Consider the following 20,249-nt stretch of genomic DNA (forward strand, 5'->3'; position numbering starts at 1 on the left):
TTTCACCGACCTTTGCCGCTAGTTCTATCATACGCACTGGCAAAATCCGATCGCAAATCCGTTGAGTCGGGTGTGTGTCTTGACCTCCATAGACTGACTCAACTAACCCCTTGTGTTCGAACGATTACAGGTTAAGAGCCACTGGTGTAGATGGATATTAATTTAAAAATAGAATTGTTTCTTGTATGACATGTTGAACAGACGTGTTTCCCTTTTTTTGTAACTGTTTTGAACGCGCCAAGTAAGGTTACTGACGTCATAGGTTTGTTTCCTGCTTTAAAAAAAAACATCAATAGCACATTGCCAGCTGAGCTACTGTGCTGGTCGATTGTCATCTACTTACTGGCGCTTGTCTCCCTTAGCTCGGTCCTAGCCAGACACACGAACAATCTGTTTCTGTTCTCTCTGTGTTGCTGCGAGGACTACAGTTTACACTGTCATTAAGGTAATTCTTCTCACAAGTAGTCTCTATAATAAGGCTACATTTTTATCTATATCAGTAGACGTCTATAGTCTTAGGTAAAGGGGTGGTTTTTTAATCAATAAAAATAGTTTCCTATAGTTTTATCTGATCTAACCCTTTTTTGTGTATGTTAAATAGTAGAGCTGCATTATTTAATTTGAAAATATTGGGAGGGGACAGGAAATATGGGGAGGGGACGGACATTCGTACCGATAATAAAATTAAGGCGACAATTTCTGCATTATTAATCGACTGATCAAAAAAAAACTTTTAAATTAATAAACACGTTTATAATTGCAATTTGTTGTATAGACCTATGCAGTGGCGAAACTTGAAAAAAAGGGCCATCCCGCAAAAAAAAAAATGTAATATATATATATATATATATATATATATATATATATAATATAAGAGGGCTGTGTCTGTCCGTCCGTCATCGCTATAAATTTTGGAACCATAAAAGTAAACTATGCACCATGCAGTGCTTTTGAGTGCACCGCAGTGTCTTATTATAAGTATTAGAGTAGGGTTTGTTTATATAACGACATAGAGCTATTTTATAATTTCCACTGTTTGTACAATTTTGCATAACGTAAAGAGAATATTAAATACATGCACATTGCTAAAACATATTAAAAGGATCAATGTCAAATATCGTTTTCGTTAATATTCCTAGAGAAAGTGGATACATTTTAATAACATAATAGCTGTAGGTTAGAAAAATCTAATTAAACTGTTTAGTAATTTAGCCAAGGGAGGTATTTTAAAAAATAAATTGAACTCACGCTAAAAATGTGAATGCAAAATCTGCAAGACGGAATAATTGTTGGAATAATATAATTAGCAAAATGTGAATGCAAATTATGCAGGCGTGTAAGAGTACATTATTGTTGGAATATTATAATTAGCATTGATTGATAAAAGGCTATTTTTTATTTATTTTATTCACTGAATGTAATGTTTACTACTTATAATTTTTAATCAACTATTAAGCACTATTATAGACGCGTCATCACGTTCATTCGGTGCGCAATGGTTTTAGTTATGAAACTCTATTGTAAATTTTTAAAATTTAAAGTACTGGGAAAAAATGCGTGAATGGATAAAGTGAAATATTGTAGGTAAAACACGGATATTTTAAATACTGCCTATTATTTATGCTGTTTACTAATTATTATTCTATCTTTCGGTTTGCGGACAAGCTAGGGGTTTTATAGGAGAGGCGTAGCGAGGGGGGAGCATATGTCCCCGGGTGCCAACCTTAGGGGGCGCCAAAGTGGGTTGGAAAAAATGTGCGAGGGGGGGTGGTGGAAATCGAAAGTTTTAGGGCGGGGGGGGGGAGACAGGGGTGCAAATCGAAAGTTTGAGGGGGGTGAAAATCACCGGAAAGGGCGCGATTTGGCGCTACGGGCTATACTGTGAGCAATATGCCTTTATGATTACATTTAAATTGTGTTTATGTTATGAGCGTTGTGTTTGTTTTTTCGTTTGTGTTTTTTTTTTTTTGCGTTCGTTTGTGTTGTGTTTAGTTTTGTTCTGTTCCCAAGTTGGTACATTTTAAAAAATTTACCGTGGCGGAGCACGGGATGCAGCTAGTATATATATATTTATATATAGGCCTATATATACGAGCCGACCCGCTGCGTATCATACGCCGCTATTTAGTTTTTTTTTCTACTTTTCAGTAATTTATAATTTTTGAATTCGACAGTACCAATGCTGCCATTGAAAATATTTGCTTAAAAACACTACCCCCCCCCCCCCCCCACGTGAAAGCAGCCTCCTCTTAGTTACCTCCTCTAAGTTTAAAATCGTTTCAAACTAAATTATCTGCCCCTAATAGCCGTCACCAAACCCGTCTCTGTGATTGTAAAATGTAAACAGAGTGAACACCGCTCACCAGATTATGTGGGGGTGGGGTGGGGGTGGTAGTGATAGTGATAGAGAGGAAGAGAGGGGACTGCAAAGGCGCGCTTGCAGCTTGTTTTCTAACTGATCCCAGAAGAGAATTATATATATAGATATCTATAATATAAGCGGGCTGTCTGTCCTTCCTTCCGTCCGTCATCGCTATAGATTTTGGAACCATAAAAGTAAACATCGCACCATTTAGTGCTTTGCAGTGCATCGCATTGTCTTATTATAAGTATTAGAGTAGGGTCTGTTTATATAACGACATAGAGCTATTTTATAATTTCCACTGTTTGTACAATTTTGCATAACGTAAAGAGAATATTAAATACACGCACATTGCTAAAACATATTAAAAGGATCAATGTCAAATATCGTTTTCGTTAATATTCCTAGAAAAAGTGGATACATTTTTATAACATAATAACTGTAGGTTAGAAAAATCTAATTAAACTGTTTAGTAATTTTGCCAAGGGAGGTATTTTAAAAATAAATTGAACTCACGCTAAAAATGTGAATGCAGAATCTGCAAGAAGGAATAATTGTTGGAATAATATAATTAGCAAAATGTGAATGCAAATTATGCAGACGTGTAAGAGTACATTATTGTTGGAATATTATAATTAGCATTGATTGATAAAAGGCTATTTTTTATTTATTTTATTCACTGAATGTAATGTTTACTACTTATAATTTTTAATCAACTATTAAGCACTATTATAGACGCGTCATCACGTTCATTCGGTGCGCAATGGTTTTAGTTATGAAACTCTATTGTAAATTTTTAAAATTTAAAGTACTGGGAAAAAATGCGTGAATGGATAAAGTGAAATATTGTAGGTAAAACACGGATATTTTAAATACTGCCTATTATTTATGCTGTTTACTAATTATTATTCTATCTTTCGGTTTGCGGACAAGCTAGGGGTTTTATAGGAGAGGCGTAGCGAGGGGGGAGCATATGTCCCCGGGTGCCAACCTTAGGGGGCGCCAAAGTGGGTTGGAAAAAATGTGCGAGGGGGGGTGGTGGAAATCGAAAGTTTTAGGGCGGGGGGGGGGGGAGACAGGGGTGCAAATCGAAAGTTTGAGGGGGGTGAAAATCACCGGAAAGGGCGCGATTTGGCGCTACGGGCTATACTGTGAGCAATATGCCTTTATGATTACATTTAAATTGTGTTTATGTTATGAGCGTTGTGTTTGTTTTTTCGTTTGTGTTTTTTTTTTTTTTGCGTTCGTTTGTGTTGTGTTTAGTTTTGTTCTGTTCCCAAGTTGGTACATTTTAAAAAATTTACCGTGGCGGAGCACGGGATGCAGCTAGTATATATATATTTATATATAGGCCTATATATACGAGCCGACCCGCTGCGTATCATACGCCGCTATTTAGTTTTTTTTTCTACTTTTCAGTAATTTATAATTTTTGAATTCGACAGTACCAATGCTGCCATTGAAAATATTTGCTTAAAAACACTACCCCCCCCCCCCCCCCCCCCCCCACGTGAAAGCAGCCTCCTCTTAGTTACCTCCTCTAAGTTTAAAATCGTTTCAAACTAAATTATCTGCCCCTAATAGCCGTCACCAAACCCGTCTCTGTGATTGTAAAATGTAAACAGAGTGAACACCGCTCACCAGATTATGTGGGGGTGGGGTGGGGGTGGTAGTGATAGTGATAGAGAGGAAGAGAGGGGACTGCAAAGGCGCGCTTGCAGCTTGTTTTCTAACTGATCCCAGAAGAGAATTATATATATAGATATCTATAATATAAGCGGGCTGTCTGTCCTTCCTTCCGTCCGTCATCGCTATAGATTTTGGAACCATAAAAGTAAACATCGCACCATTTAGTGCTTTGCAGTGCATCGCATTGTCTTATTATAAGTATTAGAGTAGGGTCTGTTTATATAACGACATAGAGCTATTTTATAATTTCCACTGTTTGTACAATTTTGCATAACGTAAAGAGAATATTAAATACACGCACATTGCTAAAACATATTAAAAGGATCAATGTCAAATATCGTTTTCGTTAATATTCCTAGAAAAAGTGGATACATTTTTATAACATAATAACTGTAGGTTAGAAAAATCTAATTAAACTGTTTAGTAATTTTGCCAAGGGAGGTATTTTAAAAATAAATTGAACTCACGCTAAAAATGTGAATGCAGAATCTGCAAGAAGGAATAATTGTTGGAATAATATAATTAGCAAAATGTGAATGCAAATTATGCAGACGTGTAAGAGTACATTATTGTTGGAATATTATAATTAGCATTGATTGATAAAAGGCTATTTTTTATTTATTTTATTCACTGAATGTAATGTTTACTACTTATAATTTTTAATCAACTATTAAGCACTATTATAGACGCGTCATCACGTTCATTTGGTGCGAAATGGTTTTAGTTATGAAACTCTATTGTAAATTTTTAAAATTTAAAGTACTGGGAAAAAATTCGTGAATTGATAAAGTGATATAATATGGTAGGTAAAACACGGATATTTTAAATACTGCTGGGGGTTTTATAGGAGAGGCGTAGAGAGGGGGGGACATATGTCCCCGGTTGCCGACCTAAGGGGGCGCCAAAGTGGGTTGAAAAAAATGTGCGGGGTGGGGGGTGGTGGAAATCGGAAGTTTGAGGGCGGTGGAAGGGTGCAAATCGAAAGTTTGATGGGGGGGGGGGGGAATTTTCAAATCAAAAGTGGTGCAAATCGAAAGTCTGAACAAGGGGGGGGGGGGTGCAAATCGAAAGTTTAAGGGGGTGGGGTGGAAATTGAAATTTTGAGGAGAGGGGGTGCAAATCGTAAGTTTGAGGGGGAGGGGGGTCAAATTGAAAGTTTTTCCCCGGGCGCCGGAAAGGGTCGCTACGCCTCTGTTTTATAGTTATTCACTGTGTCAGACGCGTCCGGCGGCGCTCGGGAAGGGCGCGATTTGGCGCTACGGGCTAGACTGTGAGCAATATGCCTTTATGATTGCATTTAAATTGTGTTTATGTTATGAGTGTTGTGTTTGTTTTTTCTTTTGTGTTTTTTTTTCGTTCGTTTGTGTTGTGTTTAGTTTTGTTCTGTTCCCCAGTTGGTACATTTAAAAAAGATTTACCGTGGCGCAGCACGGGATGCAGCTAGTATATATATATAAACAGAATACGAACATAGAATACTCATTTCTGCATTTCTAGCCTGATCGGGTTTTGAAAAATAAATGTCTTTGTTGTGTTTTTTTTATATTACAACACACATGTTATTTGTGTGAGTGCATTAGTCTGTTTTGAAAATCTCTATTTTATTTTATGTCTGCCGTAATACTTCCTATCCTCGTGTACCAAAGGAATATAAGTCGGTCAAATGAATATAAAACGTGAAGGCTTTGTATCGGGCTGAGAACAATAATCCATGTTACCTACGAAGAGATGACATTTTATGGTGGGTTAGAAACAGGTGGGGGCTGGGTATCATGTAGATAAGACACTTTAAGGGGAAGCATCGGTATATTATGTCGGATCACTTCCCTGCTGGACCATGAGGGTCATAAATTACATAACATGCTACCCAGATTGGCTGAGATCTAAGAACAGCAGTGGCTGTTACCTCAGAAGTAGATAAGTGGTTTTATTGGGGGTTTTGTAGGGCTTAAGTGGTCTCACGTTTGTTACTGTAGTGTAGATCTATTACATCTATTGCTACTAGATCTCGTTCTTGTACTTAACCGATTAAATTGCATAAATAAAATTGGTATCAAATTAAAGGTAAATAAATGTAGTTTTTATTTGTTTAAGTCATCTTGAACAATAATGAAGTTTAAAAGCTTAGGCGACACCATATTTTAAAGCAAATATGTTTAGTCGTGTCGACTTCATAAATTAGGAATATCTAAAACGTCCAAACAAATATTTAGACTCAGAACAGGCCACAACAGACTAAAACAGCACATGCATAAAAAAAACTAAAAATTGGGTGTGGCGAAACTTGCCCTTGGGGCAAGACCCCTGAGAATACGGAGCACGTCCTTCAAGACTGTTCATTATAAAGCCAGGCGCGATCCAAACACTGGCCCCTACACACCCCACTCAAGGAAAAACTATATGGGGCACCAGCTGATCTGGAGACCACAGTACAGTTCACACACGAAGTTGGGCTGGTTGTTTAAATTCACCATCATATACTTAATTAAGAACGAAGAAGAAGAAAGAAGAAGAAACAAATATTTTTTTTAAAACAACTTTACAGCAAAAAGCTTTTGTCGATAAAATATGTAAAGATCTCATGAGTGACCAAAGCTTCTAAAAATAGTAAGCCCCTACTTGTTTGGTAGGCGAGCGACGACGTAAACAGAAATAGAGGCCATGAACCCACGGAGGCCTTGCGATTTGTTAATCTGAGGATTAACAAAAATTCATCGTTAGAGTATAGAGATAATACTTTTTGCTTTTTTTCAACATACACTCACAAAGTGTTTAGTAATTTTCATGAGTTTTTGATAATGAGAAAATGATTGAAATAAAAAAAACTACTTTACTTTGACGCTTAAAACGTAGGCCTACCTTTTAGTTTTAGTATTTAAGCCTAATAATAAAATTAACGAAAATATAAAATCCGTATATTATTTACATTGGTAATTTCTATGTTAAAATAGTATACTGAGTTCCATTATAAAAATAGTATACTAAGTTCCAGTAAATTTTTGTAAAAATCCAGGACGGGGACTGACCACTGACCACCATTTTTCATCATTCACTGGGGTCGCAGACAGAGGTGTAGCGGGGAGGGGGGGGGAGCCGACTTTTAGGTGGCACCAAAAAGGAGAGCCGACTTTTAGGTGGCACCAATAGGGGTGATTAAAAGCTTATTTCAAGCTGCAGTATTTGACTATTGACAGTATTTAACTATTGACAGTATTTAAATATTGACAATATTTAACTATTGACAGTATTTAACTATGGACAGTATTTAACTATTGACAGTATTTAACTATTTACAGTATTAAACTATTGACCGTATTTAACTATTGAAGGTATTTAACTATTGACAGTATTTAACTATTGATAGTGAAAGTTAAGAAAATAAACGGCGATTTAAATGTTTTCTACCTTGATTGTAAAAATGGTAAAATAAAACATTAGACCTTCCTTGAGAGCAGTGTTTCTTTCATACCTTTTTCTCCGGGATAGTTAGGCTTTGAGTGTGCAACATTAGGTTCGCTAGGCTTTGGTTGTTCTGTATTTGTAGGTCTGGGTTAACAGTTTCAACTTTGACTTATATTGTATTTGCAGAGCTTAGGTTTGTTAATTTCAAATAAGCAAAGCTGTGCGATACAACCCGTTAGCGATATCGAAAGAATGTGAAGGACACACCCAATGTTACAAGTTGAGGTCAAGGACGAAGTACGTGCTGGATGCTGCCCCAGGCTGACACGCTACCAGCTGATAGGACTTGTCTTCATACTTTCCTCAAGCCTCATATACATGATTAGCATCAGGGTTAGTGAACACTGGGTTAGGGTTAGAGCAAGTTCGAGAACCTCATCCCTTGTTTGTGCGTCTTACATAGCTCACCAGAGATTGGCTACAGTCTACACACATGTAAATAGTCCAGGAGACAGAAGAGGCTAGTTTTTCCTTCATGTATTTTTTCCCTTTATACTTCGCTTATTTGTTTTTTTCTTAGATTTGGACATTATTAAAACTATTTTACTGTTTAATTTTTATATTTCTATTCGTTGATTACTCATTATTTCTTTATCCCACTCTTTCATATATATATATATATATATATATATATATATATATATATATATATATATTATATATATATATATATATATATATGTGTGTGTGTGTCTGTATGGGTGTGCCTGTATGTGTGTGTACATTTTTGTGTGTCCTTATTCATATCTATAACTCCAAAACTCCACCCTAATACTTAACTCAGTTTTGTGACAAAATGATCTATTAATTGAACAGGTCATTTGACTTTTGAACCCAATGCTAGCCGACATTCCTACTTTCCGTCTGCCCTCGTTATTGGTGCTCGGAAAGCTGGCACAAGAGCTCTTCTTCGTTTCATCAACCTCCACCCTGATGTCGTCATATCAGCCAAAGAGCTGCATTATTTTGACAGGTAACCCTAACCCTAACCCAAAGAGCTGCATTATTTTGACAGGTAACTTTAACCCTAACCCAAAGAGCTGCATTATTTTGACAGGTAACTTAAACCCTAACCTTTCGTCTTTTAGCTATTTCATTTTACTCAAATACATAAAACAAAAATTAAAAAAAAAAACTTTATAGCAAGATGCTTTTAAAAGCACTGAAAGATAAGACGATAAAACTAATTTGCTTTCTTGTATAAAAAGCTTTGTTACTCATGAGACCTTTTACTTATTTTAGCAACCAAAGCTTGTATGGATTTGTGGGAAATTTAATATCTTATATTCGATCCACTTTCCATATAATTTCGCCTCATTTGACAACGAAAGAACATCTACTTGTTAATCATATTGGATATTAAATTCATTTCGTAATAATAAAATAGATTACTAAATTAAATTATAATAAATGGGGGTGATCTTCCCTAAACTTTCTCCAATATTGTTATATAACACTACGGGGGATGGCAACTCGGGATATAGACATGATTTTAATCTACTTTTAATTACTTAAACTTTTAAAAGTAGAATAGAATCTCGTAGAAAACAATATATGTATAATAGTGCGGAGTATTAGTTCTTTATAAATTCATATTCGTTTTTTGAGAAATCGGAAATAGCTGAAATTACTACTTTCGGCCAACGGAAATTATTCAAAATTTGAAAGAACGCAGAGAATTAGATCTTTTACTAACATGTGAAATTTCATTTATCTATCTGAAACAGTACTCAAGTTATAGGCTTTTGAAAAATTGAAAGTAGAATAAGTTCCACTTCCGTTTAACGAAAATCGCTGAAAAGTTGATACAGAACTACTAATGTGATATAGGGCCTACTTATATACGAAATTTCATCAACCTAGCTGTAACAGTACTCAAGTTATCGTGTTTACATACATATACACATACACACAGAGACATACGGACAAAATTGCAAAACTATGTTTTTCCGACTCAGGGAGGTGTAAAACGTCGAGATTTGTAAAATCTATACTTCGTGTACGAGAAAGTAACAAGGAGAGATGATAAGATAAGAATCCATATTTATGGAAGCCCTTAGTACCCGTTACACGTGAATTATATGCCTATATATTTTAATGCTATACGTGTTTGAGAAAAATATTTTCTAAAATAGTTGTTGGTAAAAAGCAATGTGCTTTACTATACGTTGAACAATATTAGTGACAAAACAAAAATATAACTAAATCGCTACAAATCCAACACATTTAAAATAACATAGGCTACCAATACTTATTAGAAAAATTAAAACCAAAGTATACACATTGTTAGTCAACAGAACACCATACTAATGCACACACTGATTAAGAGACTCAAATGATTCCATTAAAAATCCGGCTATTCAATGGTCAATATGTTGTTTTTAAAGTAATTTGTATTAGTTTGACGGAGAAATTTTATACATTTCATAGCGTTCTTCTTGATACTTAGATTTATAGAATCTAGATATAAATCAAATTTTAATGAAATAGTTCATTTCTTTATATTCTAAAGTCGGAAAGTGACGCCATGAGTGTATTGTGTTCTTTCTGTAGTGTAAATTAGTGGCATGTGACGTCATTGTTTGTTGCGTTTTCCGGGTGCATAATTAAAAATGTTTTTCTACATTCGAATATGCCTATATTTTTATTTTTCTTCTTTAAATAAAATTTAGTTTATACATTTAAAACATCTAACATATTTTTTTTTAAAGTCCGTATCAAGTTATCCATATATCGCTGAACATACTGATATCAAAGCCTGTGAAAATATTTTGCGGACAGAGAGAGAGAAGAGCGCACATGGGCTTTTATATATTTGGATGATTTGTTTTTATTTTGTGTTTGTCACAACATTAATCGTCAGTTAACGTTATAATCAGATTTTGTTTTCAAGTTTCTCACTAGCCCAAACGACTATTACAGCTTCTATGAAAAGAGCTTTGATTGGTACCGCCGTCAGATGCCTCTATCCTTGCCACACCAGCTGACCATAGAGAAGACACCAAACTACTTTGTCGATTTAAATGTACCGAAACGTGTCTACCATTTTAACCCGTCGATCAAACTTATTCTAGTTGTAAGGAACCCAATAGACAGGGCTGTATCGGATTACGTACAGCTTAAGGTATTTCCATTTTATTTTCATTTTTAAGTATACCTTAACTGTGGAAGCAGAGTTTCTTCCAGGCACGCCCGAAGAAAGTCTACTCCCCTGAACGAAATGCAATTTATATAGAAATATATACTTTTTACAGTGTCCCCCCCCCCCCTCCCCACTCCCCGATTTTTTTTTTATTAAAACGTAAATATTAGGTCACTGAGCATAAAACTACTAGTTCAATGTACACAATTATCAGCCTCAACAAGAGGCTCTCATAAATTAAAGTAAAATGTACATTGATCCATGACTAAACCCAGACCATCATAGTACCACGTGGTCTGGATACAACAACCATTGAGACTTCTAGAAGTCGAAGTGACTAAATAGTACCTAGTCACTTCGTATACAACATAAGCAAACTATTAAAAGGAAAACATAATAAAACACTATAAAAATAGCTCTATGTTACCATAACCACAAAAATGTGACACAGAAACACTTCAACACACAGGCCTCAACATTCCCGCAGAATGTCCCTCCCAGTCCACACACCACCTTCATGAACTAAAAACAAATACTACGCACAAGAAAATAGTCCCTAATACAACAATAACTAACATTCACGACATAAAACAAAGTGGAACCACACACCAAAACAAAGTTTGCACAAATAACATCAAAATATAAACAAGACAAAGCAATTATAAACCATTTTAAAATGCTAATCATATCAGCGCCAGAATAGCGGACTACTTAACTAGAAACCACAACAATCCTCAAAAGGAACACAAAAAGTGACATTCACCTTTTTGTAATAAAATAATAATTAAATAACTCACTAGCCCCTTACAGTAAGTTGAATCAGGTGGTTCTGCCGGCGAACCAGCACGATGCGATTTGGCGCACTGGGCTAGATTGTGAGCACTATGCGTTTCTGTTTGCATTGAAGTTGTGTTTATGCTATGAGTGTTGCATTTGAGTTTGTGTTTGCGGTTTTTTTTTTGCGTTTGCATTTGTGTTTGCATTGTGTTTGCGTTTTCTTTTGTGTTTGCGTTTTGCTTTTGTGTTGTCGTTTATATTTTTGCGTTTGCATTGTTTTTGTTTTTGCGGTTTCTTTTGTGTTTGTGCTGTTTTCGTGTTTTCTTTTATGTTTGCGTTGTGTTTGTGTTTAGGTTGATCATAAGGTTGGATTTTTCGCACTCATCAACATGCATTCTTCTGTGTTCCAGTGGTTAGTTTTCAATACAAATTACGAAAAAACTAACCCTAACCCATTGGCCTAATATGTTTGACCATGTATGGTCACCACTATTTTCTGTCTAATCGTAACCATAGCCCTAACAGTTTTTTGTTGTTTTATTTTTGTTGTTTTGCTTACACAGTTCAAACTTATGAAGAAGCAACAAAAGAAGAGGTTGGAGAATGGTACAATATTTAGCTTCGGAGATTTTGAGGACTACATTTTTGTTGAGAACACAAGTGAAGTCAATAAATCGTATGCACCCATCAAAAGATCTTTGTACTCTTGCCATCTTGAACGCTGGTTGACCTATTTTCGCCTTTCACAAATCCTAGTTGTCGATGGTGAAAATCTCAAGGTAAAGCCTTGGGAGGAAACACAAAAGGTTTGTCATTAGGTTTATCATTTACGGTTATCGTTTGGTAGTTGCGTAGTTAAGGAGTATGTGGGGCGGCCACCCCCAGGTGCCCATCCTTTATAATTGTTTTCTAACTAGATTGTGTAACAGTAAAAAAAAATTAAAGATGGAGGGAGGGAAGTATTAACACCGGATTGGTTAGTATATAAGTCATTCAAAGCATAGAAAAGAAACCAATTTTCAACGCATAATTACTATTTCTCCAGCCAGTGTTTAAAAAAAATGACGCGACTAGTTCTTTCTAGTTAAAATTTAAGATTCTCTCAACTTCAGAGATCAGAGATTTTTTTCTTGATTGCATCAAATATTGCCTGGATCCTTTAGAAATAAATGTCGCGGATTCTTGAATGGCAATCTGATCAATAATTGGAATAGGGTCGGGGCGGGTGATGTTTGGTCGAAATTTTGAGAACGTAAGAAATATATGACCTGGCTTTTTAAAACTACCTAATACACTTTTCTACTATTAAATTATTTATTTGTACCGAACAGAGAAGCTTTTGATTATTTCATAAGTCTATAATACAGCAATTTTCATATAGTTAAGACACTTGATTCCTAAACGAGGTTCAACTTCTGAACACGATACAATTCAACGACTGCTACTGCTTTGATAATCGACTGATAATGATAATCCAAAACGATTATTTAGTATTGTCCTAAAGAGATTAGTAGTATATTAGGTCCCTTTTGGACCGTTTTTTTTTTTTGCGTAGGGTGAGGCGGAGGCGGATCAAAGGTTATATAGGAAAATATTCCCTACCTGGCGCTGGCGCAGGTTGAGGCGGATGGTGAGCCTGGAGCAACGAGATATTGTAAAATACTCACCCACCTGGGTGAAGGTGGGTGAGCGGGTGGGTGAGGGTGGGTGAGGCGGAGGGGGAGTAGGTCATTAGGTCAGGTGAGGAGGTGACGTTGTGACGTAATCACCACGGGTGAACCTAGTTACGTAATCACCATCGGTGACCTAGTTACGTAATTTGTTTTTAATGAGTTTGTTTGATTTTAGTATTTTTTTTTTAATTAGTTTAATTTTAATTTTTTTAATTTTTAATTTATTTTGTTTTTAATGAGTTTTTAATTAGTTTTTAATTAGTTTTTTAAAAATTAGTTTGAGTTTTTAAAATTTTAATTAGTTTAATTTTTAATTAGTTTGAATTTTTATTTATTTTTTATTTTAATTTTATTTTTATTAACTAGTTACGTAATTTGATTATTTGAGAAAAGACATTAATTACTGCGCGACACCTGTCAAAAACGGGCAGCGCGCGCTGGCGGGCAAATATCTTTGATGTTTGCGATAATTTGAAAGAGATGTCGTTAATGGTTGTTGGAAACCTACACAAAGAACTTTTTATTTTTGTACACGTTCGTTGTGGTGGAGTATTTTAAAATTAAAAAACATACAATAAAATAAAATGAATTAAACCAACAAATAAACAAATAAACAAATACAAAATTAATTAAAATTAATTAAAATTTAAAAATAAAATTTAAAAATTAAAAAAATTAAAAAATGTTAATGAAAAAATTCAAATTAATAAAAAATCAAATTAAAATCATATCAATTAAAATCAAACAAATAATCATATTACGTAACTAGTTAATTTGAGGGGGGGGTGCAAATCGAACGTTTGAGGGGGTGGGGTACAAATCGGAATTTTAAAGTTTGTCCCCGGGAAGGGTCGCTTCGCCCCTGGGGGGTGACACCATTAAGTGCCGCACCGGGTGACACCCAACCTCGCTACGCCATTGGGTTAGGGTTAGGGTTAATCTCCATTAAAATCGCATTTATAGTGTTAGTTAATTTCTTCTCAAATATTTTAGAACCTTTGGTTTAGGGTTAGGCTTGAAACATTGAGTAATCGATTTCTATTATAATTTCCCCAACACAGTCTTTGGCTATCACTTAATTTTTTTTAAAATGTTACACGTCGCTACGATTGTAGGAAAAAAGTCACAGGGAAAAAAACAGAAAAAATTACAGGAAAAAAGACACAGGCAAAAAGTCACAAATTTGTATTTGCAAGGGATTTTAAAAATTCTTTTATATTTTAAATATTCAGCTAGTGCAAATTAACTTACTATTCATTAAATGCAAAGTAATGTGCATATACTAATATTTATGACACACGTACAAATGTTTAGTATAAAGTATGTGGATTTTAATTCCGTTATTCAAATAAAATTTAATACAATTTAACAGAATGTTCCAACCTTCTTGGTTTTTATTGTGTTTTTTAAATATTAACTTTAAATTAGCGTTAATGGCATAAAATTGTAGTTAATGTGATTTACTGTCCTCAACTCATTGCAACAATAAATCAACCTCCTCTATGGTCCACATTTATCACGCTTATTACATAGCAAAGTGTAGGATCAAAACAGAAAGCAGCTGGTAAGCAACTTCTTCTGCTCGCAATAATATGAACTTGGTTAAATGATCCTGGTAACTGAGTATAAACTTGTATAGAATGCTATACAAACAAGAGCTAAACAATACCTTACTCACAATGAAACCACTCAGAATAATGAAAACGCGATCACAACTTAGAACATTGGCCAGGACATCCCGGCCATTGCGCGTATTGGCCGGCCAATGTACAAAATACGCTCTTAGTGTTAAGTTCTTCGGGCTTTGTCCAAGAAAGCCGGACAATGCGCACATTGGCCGGCCAATGCGGGCTTTGGCCGCACTTTGGGCTTTGACCGTAACAAGGAAAATCACTACGAATCATCGCATCTTCATAATCACTGACCGGCGGCCAAGGCTACATTTACTGCAATTACACAACCTAGTGCACAACAAATCGCTGCAAGTGTAAAAATAACAATGTTATTCCAAATAATAATCAACAAAGACTTAATTTTTATGATCCTTACGGTATTAAAAAAAAAATCTGCTCATGAACTTTGGCCGGTCATTGGTAGGCAATATTGGCCAATGCGCGCATTGGCCGGCCAATGCACGCTTTGGCCGACTTCGGGCTTTGACCGTAACATATATATATATATATATATATATATATATATATATATATATATATATATATATATATATATATATATATATATATATATATATATATATGTTACGGTCAAAGCCCGAAATCGGCCAATGCGCGGATTGGCCGGCCAATTCGCGCATTGGCCAATATCGCCTTCCATTGACCGGTCAAAGTCCAAAACTTTGCTTGATTTCGGCCTTTGGCCGGCCAATCCGCGGACTGCCCATGGTGGACCGATCAAAGTCTGAAATAGCTCGTGATTTCGGCCTTTGGCCGGCCAGTCCGCGGACTGGCCATGGTGGACCAGCCAAAGTCTTTATTAGAAGATCACCTGGCTAGGGACGACCGGCCAAAGTCCGATTAGAAGATCATGAGCAGATGTTGGGTTTTTTTATGCCGTAAGGATCATGAAATTAAGTTTGTATTGATTATTTATTAAAGTAAATGACAGAAACATTCACATTTTTATTGTACTGTAGTCTCAATCAATCAATATTATCATTTGTTACAACAAGTTGAACTTTCATGGCATTTAGAATTACATAGTAGCTTGTTATTTTTTACACTTGCAGCGATTTATTATGCACTTGGTTGTGCAATTGCAGCGAGTGTAGCCTTGGCCCCCAGTCATTGATTGTGAAGATGCGATGGTTTGTAGTGATTTTTCCTCAGTGCCAACTGACGACAATAAGAGCAGTTTTTCGTGAAGAATTGAAAACTCACTTCTAGCATACAGTTGTTTTAGATCACCATGTTCCGTTCCTAATTTATAGAAACCGCCTTCGACGCTCATGACAACTGCAATCACGCTTCGGGGATCACCGCGACCTCTGTCAACATCTGGAACACAGATGTGTACATCGTCACCCACTTCAGCATCTTTAAATTTTGTATTTGATGTTTTAAGCATCTTAGCACCTAGAGTTTGCAAGCTAGTATGAGCTGCTGACCTGTGTTCCGTGATGTCTTGTTTGTTGTGACATAATCTGCAGGTAATATTTCCTCCGTACCCTTCGTCTGCTTCATTGGCTATTCCGCAAATAGCATGGACATCGTTGCCACAGGATCCACAAGGATGAGCTGCACTACAATATTTGTCACAAACTATACAGAATCTGTTGGCCATATTATTGTCACGCAACTGGTCTGGAAGCTCCGCACCGGCAGCAGATGTGTCATTTGAGAAAGTCGTTGCATTTATGGCAACCTCCATTTCTTGTTCAATGTTCTCAAGATCTTCCTCAGTAACTATTTTATCAAGAGCCTCTCTTGGTAGATTTGAAGTGCTAAGTCTGTCTCATGGTCTGATGGCCCTTTTGATCCATGTCGCCTTGCATATAGAATGCTATGCAAACAAGAGCTAAACAATACGTTACTCACAATGAAACCGCACCCAGAATAATGAAAACGCGATCACAACTTATTCTAGATAGAACATTGGCCAGGACATCCCGGCCAGTGCGCGCATTGGCCGGTCAATGTACAAAATACGCTGTCAAGTTTAAGCGCTTCGGACTTTGGCCAGTACGTCCCGGCCAGTGCGCGCATTTGCCGGCCAATGTACTTAGTGCTGAGTTCGTCGGGCTTTGGCCAAGAGAGCCGGCCAATCCGCGCATTGGCCGGCCAATCCGCGCTTTGGCCGCACTTCGGGCTTTGACCGTAACATATAAACCATATACTTTTTTCCTTTGGTGGGGGTGACACCCTAACCCTAACTGTTAACTCTAAACTGGTTTTGAAAAGGTTCATGAGCAACAACCCGTTACAGGTTGAAACCATTCAATAAACCTGGTATTAGATGTCAAAACCTTACTACATGTAAGCAATAATCCTTATTTTAACCCCTTACAGGTTGAAACCTTTCTGCACCTCCAACACCAAGTAAAACGCGATCAATTTGTTTACAACCAGACCAAAAGATTTTTCTGCATCAAGGGAGAATCGAAACTAGGCCACGACCTACATTTGACCAGCCCCCGATGTTTAGCTGACAGCAAAGGGAGGCAACATCCCAAATTACGTCATGGCACCAGAAAAATTTTGCGAAATTTCTTTCAACCTTTCAATTCCAGATTTTTCTCTAGAATTGGTCGGAAATTTAATTGGAGCTAGGCTGTTCTTTGAAAATGAGGATATGCTCTCAAATGACGCACACCCGCCGAATCCCCAACATTTACCAAACACCTCAACATCCCCACCTCCTTCGATGGAAATCATTTAATTTTTTTTTTAAACGGGAGTGATCTCCCCTACATTTTCTCCAATATTCTTAGATAACACTAATGGGGATGGCAACTTCAGTGCTGTCAGAATATAGACATTTTAAAAAATCTGTCTCAAAAAGTTTAAAGTTTTAAATAGAATAGAATTTTGTAGAAAAAAGAATTGCGCACCAAGTAAACAGCAAATGATCTGTTTATAATAGTGAGGAGCATTAGTACTTTATAAAGAAAGACAGAAAAATCAAGTTAAAAATAAATTCATATGCGTTTTTTAGGAGAAATAGGAAATAGAATAAAGTACTACCACACCGAAAATTACTAAAAATTTGTCAGAAAACAGAGAATTAGATCTTCTACATATTATGAGAAATTTCTTCTAACAGAAACAGTAATTAAGTTATAGGCTTTTGAAAAACCAAAAGTAAAATAAGTTCCACTTCAGGTAACCGGAAATCGCTGAAAAATTGATACAGAATTACAAATTTAATATAAAACTGATATAATATTTATTTATGAAATTTCATCAACCTAGCTGTAACGGTATTTAAGTTATGTTCACAGACACTCATCTACACATACTCACACACACAGACATACGGACAAAATTACTAAACTATGTTTTTTTCAACTCTAGGTAATTTGTACCCCTTTAAGGGAAAAAAATATACTAAAATGAATTTCTAGTCGGAAACTTCAGGGTTCATCCACACGGGGAAGGGGAGGGGGGGTCTGGAAAAAATGACTTTTGTGGACGCCCATATATTGAATTTATCATCAAAATACTTAGGCCTTCATATTAAAATAACCGGGATTGATCTCCCTAAAACGTTCTCGAATATTCTAATATAACACTACGAGGTATGGAAACTCGGAATTTAGACATGATTTTTAATCTATTTTTAATAACTTAATTTTTTTTCAATATAGTAGAATCTCGTAGAAAAAAGAATTGCGCACCATGTGAACGGCAAACAATATCTGTATAATAGCGCAGAATAATAGTACTTTATAAATTCATATTCGGAATATTAGTTTTTTTGCGAAATCGGAAGTCGCGTAAATTACTACTTCCTGTCAACGGAAATCACTCAAAATTTAAATGAAGGCAGAGAATTAGATCTTTTACTAACGTGTGAAATATCATTTATCTTTCTGAGTACAGTACTCAAGTTTTAGGCTTTTGAAATATGGAAAGTAGAATAAGTTCCAATTCCGGTTACCGGAAATTGCTGAAAAGTTGATAAAGATTACAAGTTGATTACACGATTACAATACTTCCTCTATACTTCGTATATGAGAAGTAAAAATGTAACTTAGAAAATAAAAATTTAAAGAAACTCCTAATAAAATGTATGAATAAAATCGGCAGTTCACATGCTAAAAAAATCCACCTGAGAACTAAGAAAAACAGCAAAAAGTAACGAAAAGTAGGTCACGAAAATACCATATAAGTGTTATTTGTATAGCTGATTGTAAGCTTTGGGTGTTTCGGAGATTATTGAAAGACATGAGAAATCCATCTTTCCAATGATGCCAAATACAATAGGATGACAGATATAGAAAAATTCGTAGAGACCTTGTAAGATTGGGGAAAATGATAATTTTTTAATTAATAGGGTCATAACAATGGTATTTTAAAAACATGCAATTTGTTTCTCATTAAATTTATTATTTTCTTAATACAAAAATGGACAATGTATCCAAAAAGTGCAAGGAACCCATTAGGACAAAAAAATCAGGATTTTGGTGATTTTTTTATGATCATATCCTCTTAATACTTTGTAGTTTTTATTTGGTATGGTAAAAACATGTAAATAAGCCAAGCGCTTATCATATAGGGCCTATTTTATACTGTTAGGTTAGATATGCCTGTCGCCCCTCCTGGGACATAGAGCGCTGACAAGAACTTTCCAGGCGTCTCTGTCCTGGGCTAGTCTCTCCAACTGTCCCCAAGTGTATCCAATATTCTTGGTGTCTTCTTCCAGGTCACATCTCTGGGTCTTTCTTGGTCTTCCTCTCCTCCTCCTGCCCTGTATTTTATAGTTATTCTTTTTAACACTTTCTCGGTTCTACTTTTAATATTTAGGCCTAGTAAAATGTTACCGGAAATGTCAAATTCCAATTTTTTTGTGGACGTCATAAACGGATGACCCCTTATTTTTATTTTGAAGCAATCTTGATTGTAATTTGTACCAAAACAACATGGTTTAAACCAGAGGCGTAGCGACCCTTCCCGGCGCCCGGGGACAAACTTTTCGATTTGCACCCCCCCCCCCCCCCTCGAGATTTTGATTTGCACCCCCCCCACACTCAAACTTTCGATTTGCACCCCCCCCTCGAGATTTTAATTTGCACCCCCCCCCCCCTCAAACTTTCAATTTGCACCCCCCTCAACCTTTCAATCTATTTTTCCAACCCATTTTGGCGCCCCCTAAGCTCGGCGCCCGGGGACATATGTCCCCCCCCCCCGCCCCCCCCCCCCCTCGCTACGCTACTGGTTTAAACACTTTGTACATATAGATGCGATGTTTAAAAAAAGTATATCTTTAGCGCTGCTTGACTCGGGGTAAGTTCACGAGCTGCGCCCTCAAAACCCATTTTTTTTCTATCACTCATTTGTGATTTACGACGAAAAGACGATTTAAAAATTGCAATAATCATCATTCTACCTCACTGGAAAGATTGGCATACTATGAAGAATTATGGCGATGATTCACGAGCGCAAGTTCATTAAAGACATAAAATTAA

The 20,249-nt window shown here is 36.1% G+C and overlaps 1 protein-coding gene across 1 annotated transcript; it reads left to right on the top strand.

The window, feature by feature from the left end:
• Nucleotides 1-375: 375 nt before the first annotated feature.
• Nucleotides 376-17,391, top strand: LOC131928020 (heparan sulfate glucosamine 3-O-sulfotransferase 1). The gene is made up of 6 exons (XM_059283913.1): nucleotides 376-445; nucleotides 7,640-7,973; nucleotides 8,330-8,486; nucleotides 10,436-10,637; nucleotides 11,996-12,238; nucleotides 17,131-17,391. The coding sequence occupies exons 2-6, from the start codon at nucleotides 7,724-7,726 to the stop codon at nucleotides 17,389-17,391; spliced, it is 1,113 nt and encodes a 370-aa protein (XP_059139896.1). The 5' UTR covers nucleotides 376-445; nucleotides 7,640-7,723.
• The last annotated feature ends 2,858 nt before the right edge of the window (nucleotides 17,392-20,249 follow it).

Source organism: Physella acuta, unplaced genomic scaffold (genome assembly GCF_028476545.2).
Source record: "Physella acuta isolate Inbredline_101_S28 unplaced genomic scaffold, ASM2847654v3 ptg001455l, whole genome shotgun sequence".
Lineage (NCBI taxonomy): Eukaryota > Metazoa > Mollusca > Gastropoda > Physidae > Physella > Physella acuta.

What these genes read in the sequence shown, in the direction of transcription:
- LOC131928020 (XM_059283913.1), top strand. Translation starts at nt 7,724, where the DNA reads ATGTTACAAGTTGAGGTCAAGGACGAAGTACGTGCTGGATGCTGCCCC. An exon ending in GAGCTGCATTATTTTGACAG is followed by an intron (nt 8,487 to 10,435) that starts GTAACCCTAACC and finishes CGACTATTACAG; the next exon opens with CTTCTATGAAAAGAGCTTTG. An exon ending in CTTGGGAGGAAACACAAAAG is followed by an intron (nt 12,239 to 17,130) that starts GTTTGTCATTAG and finishes AACCCCTTACAG; the next exon opens with GTTGAAACCTTTCTGCACCT.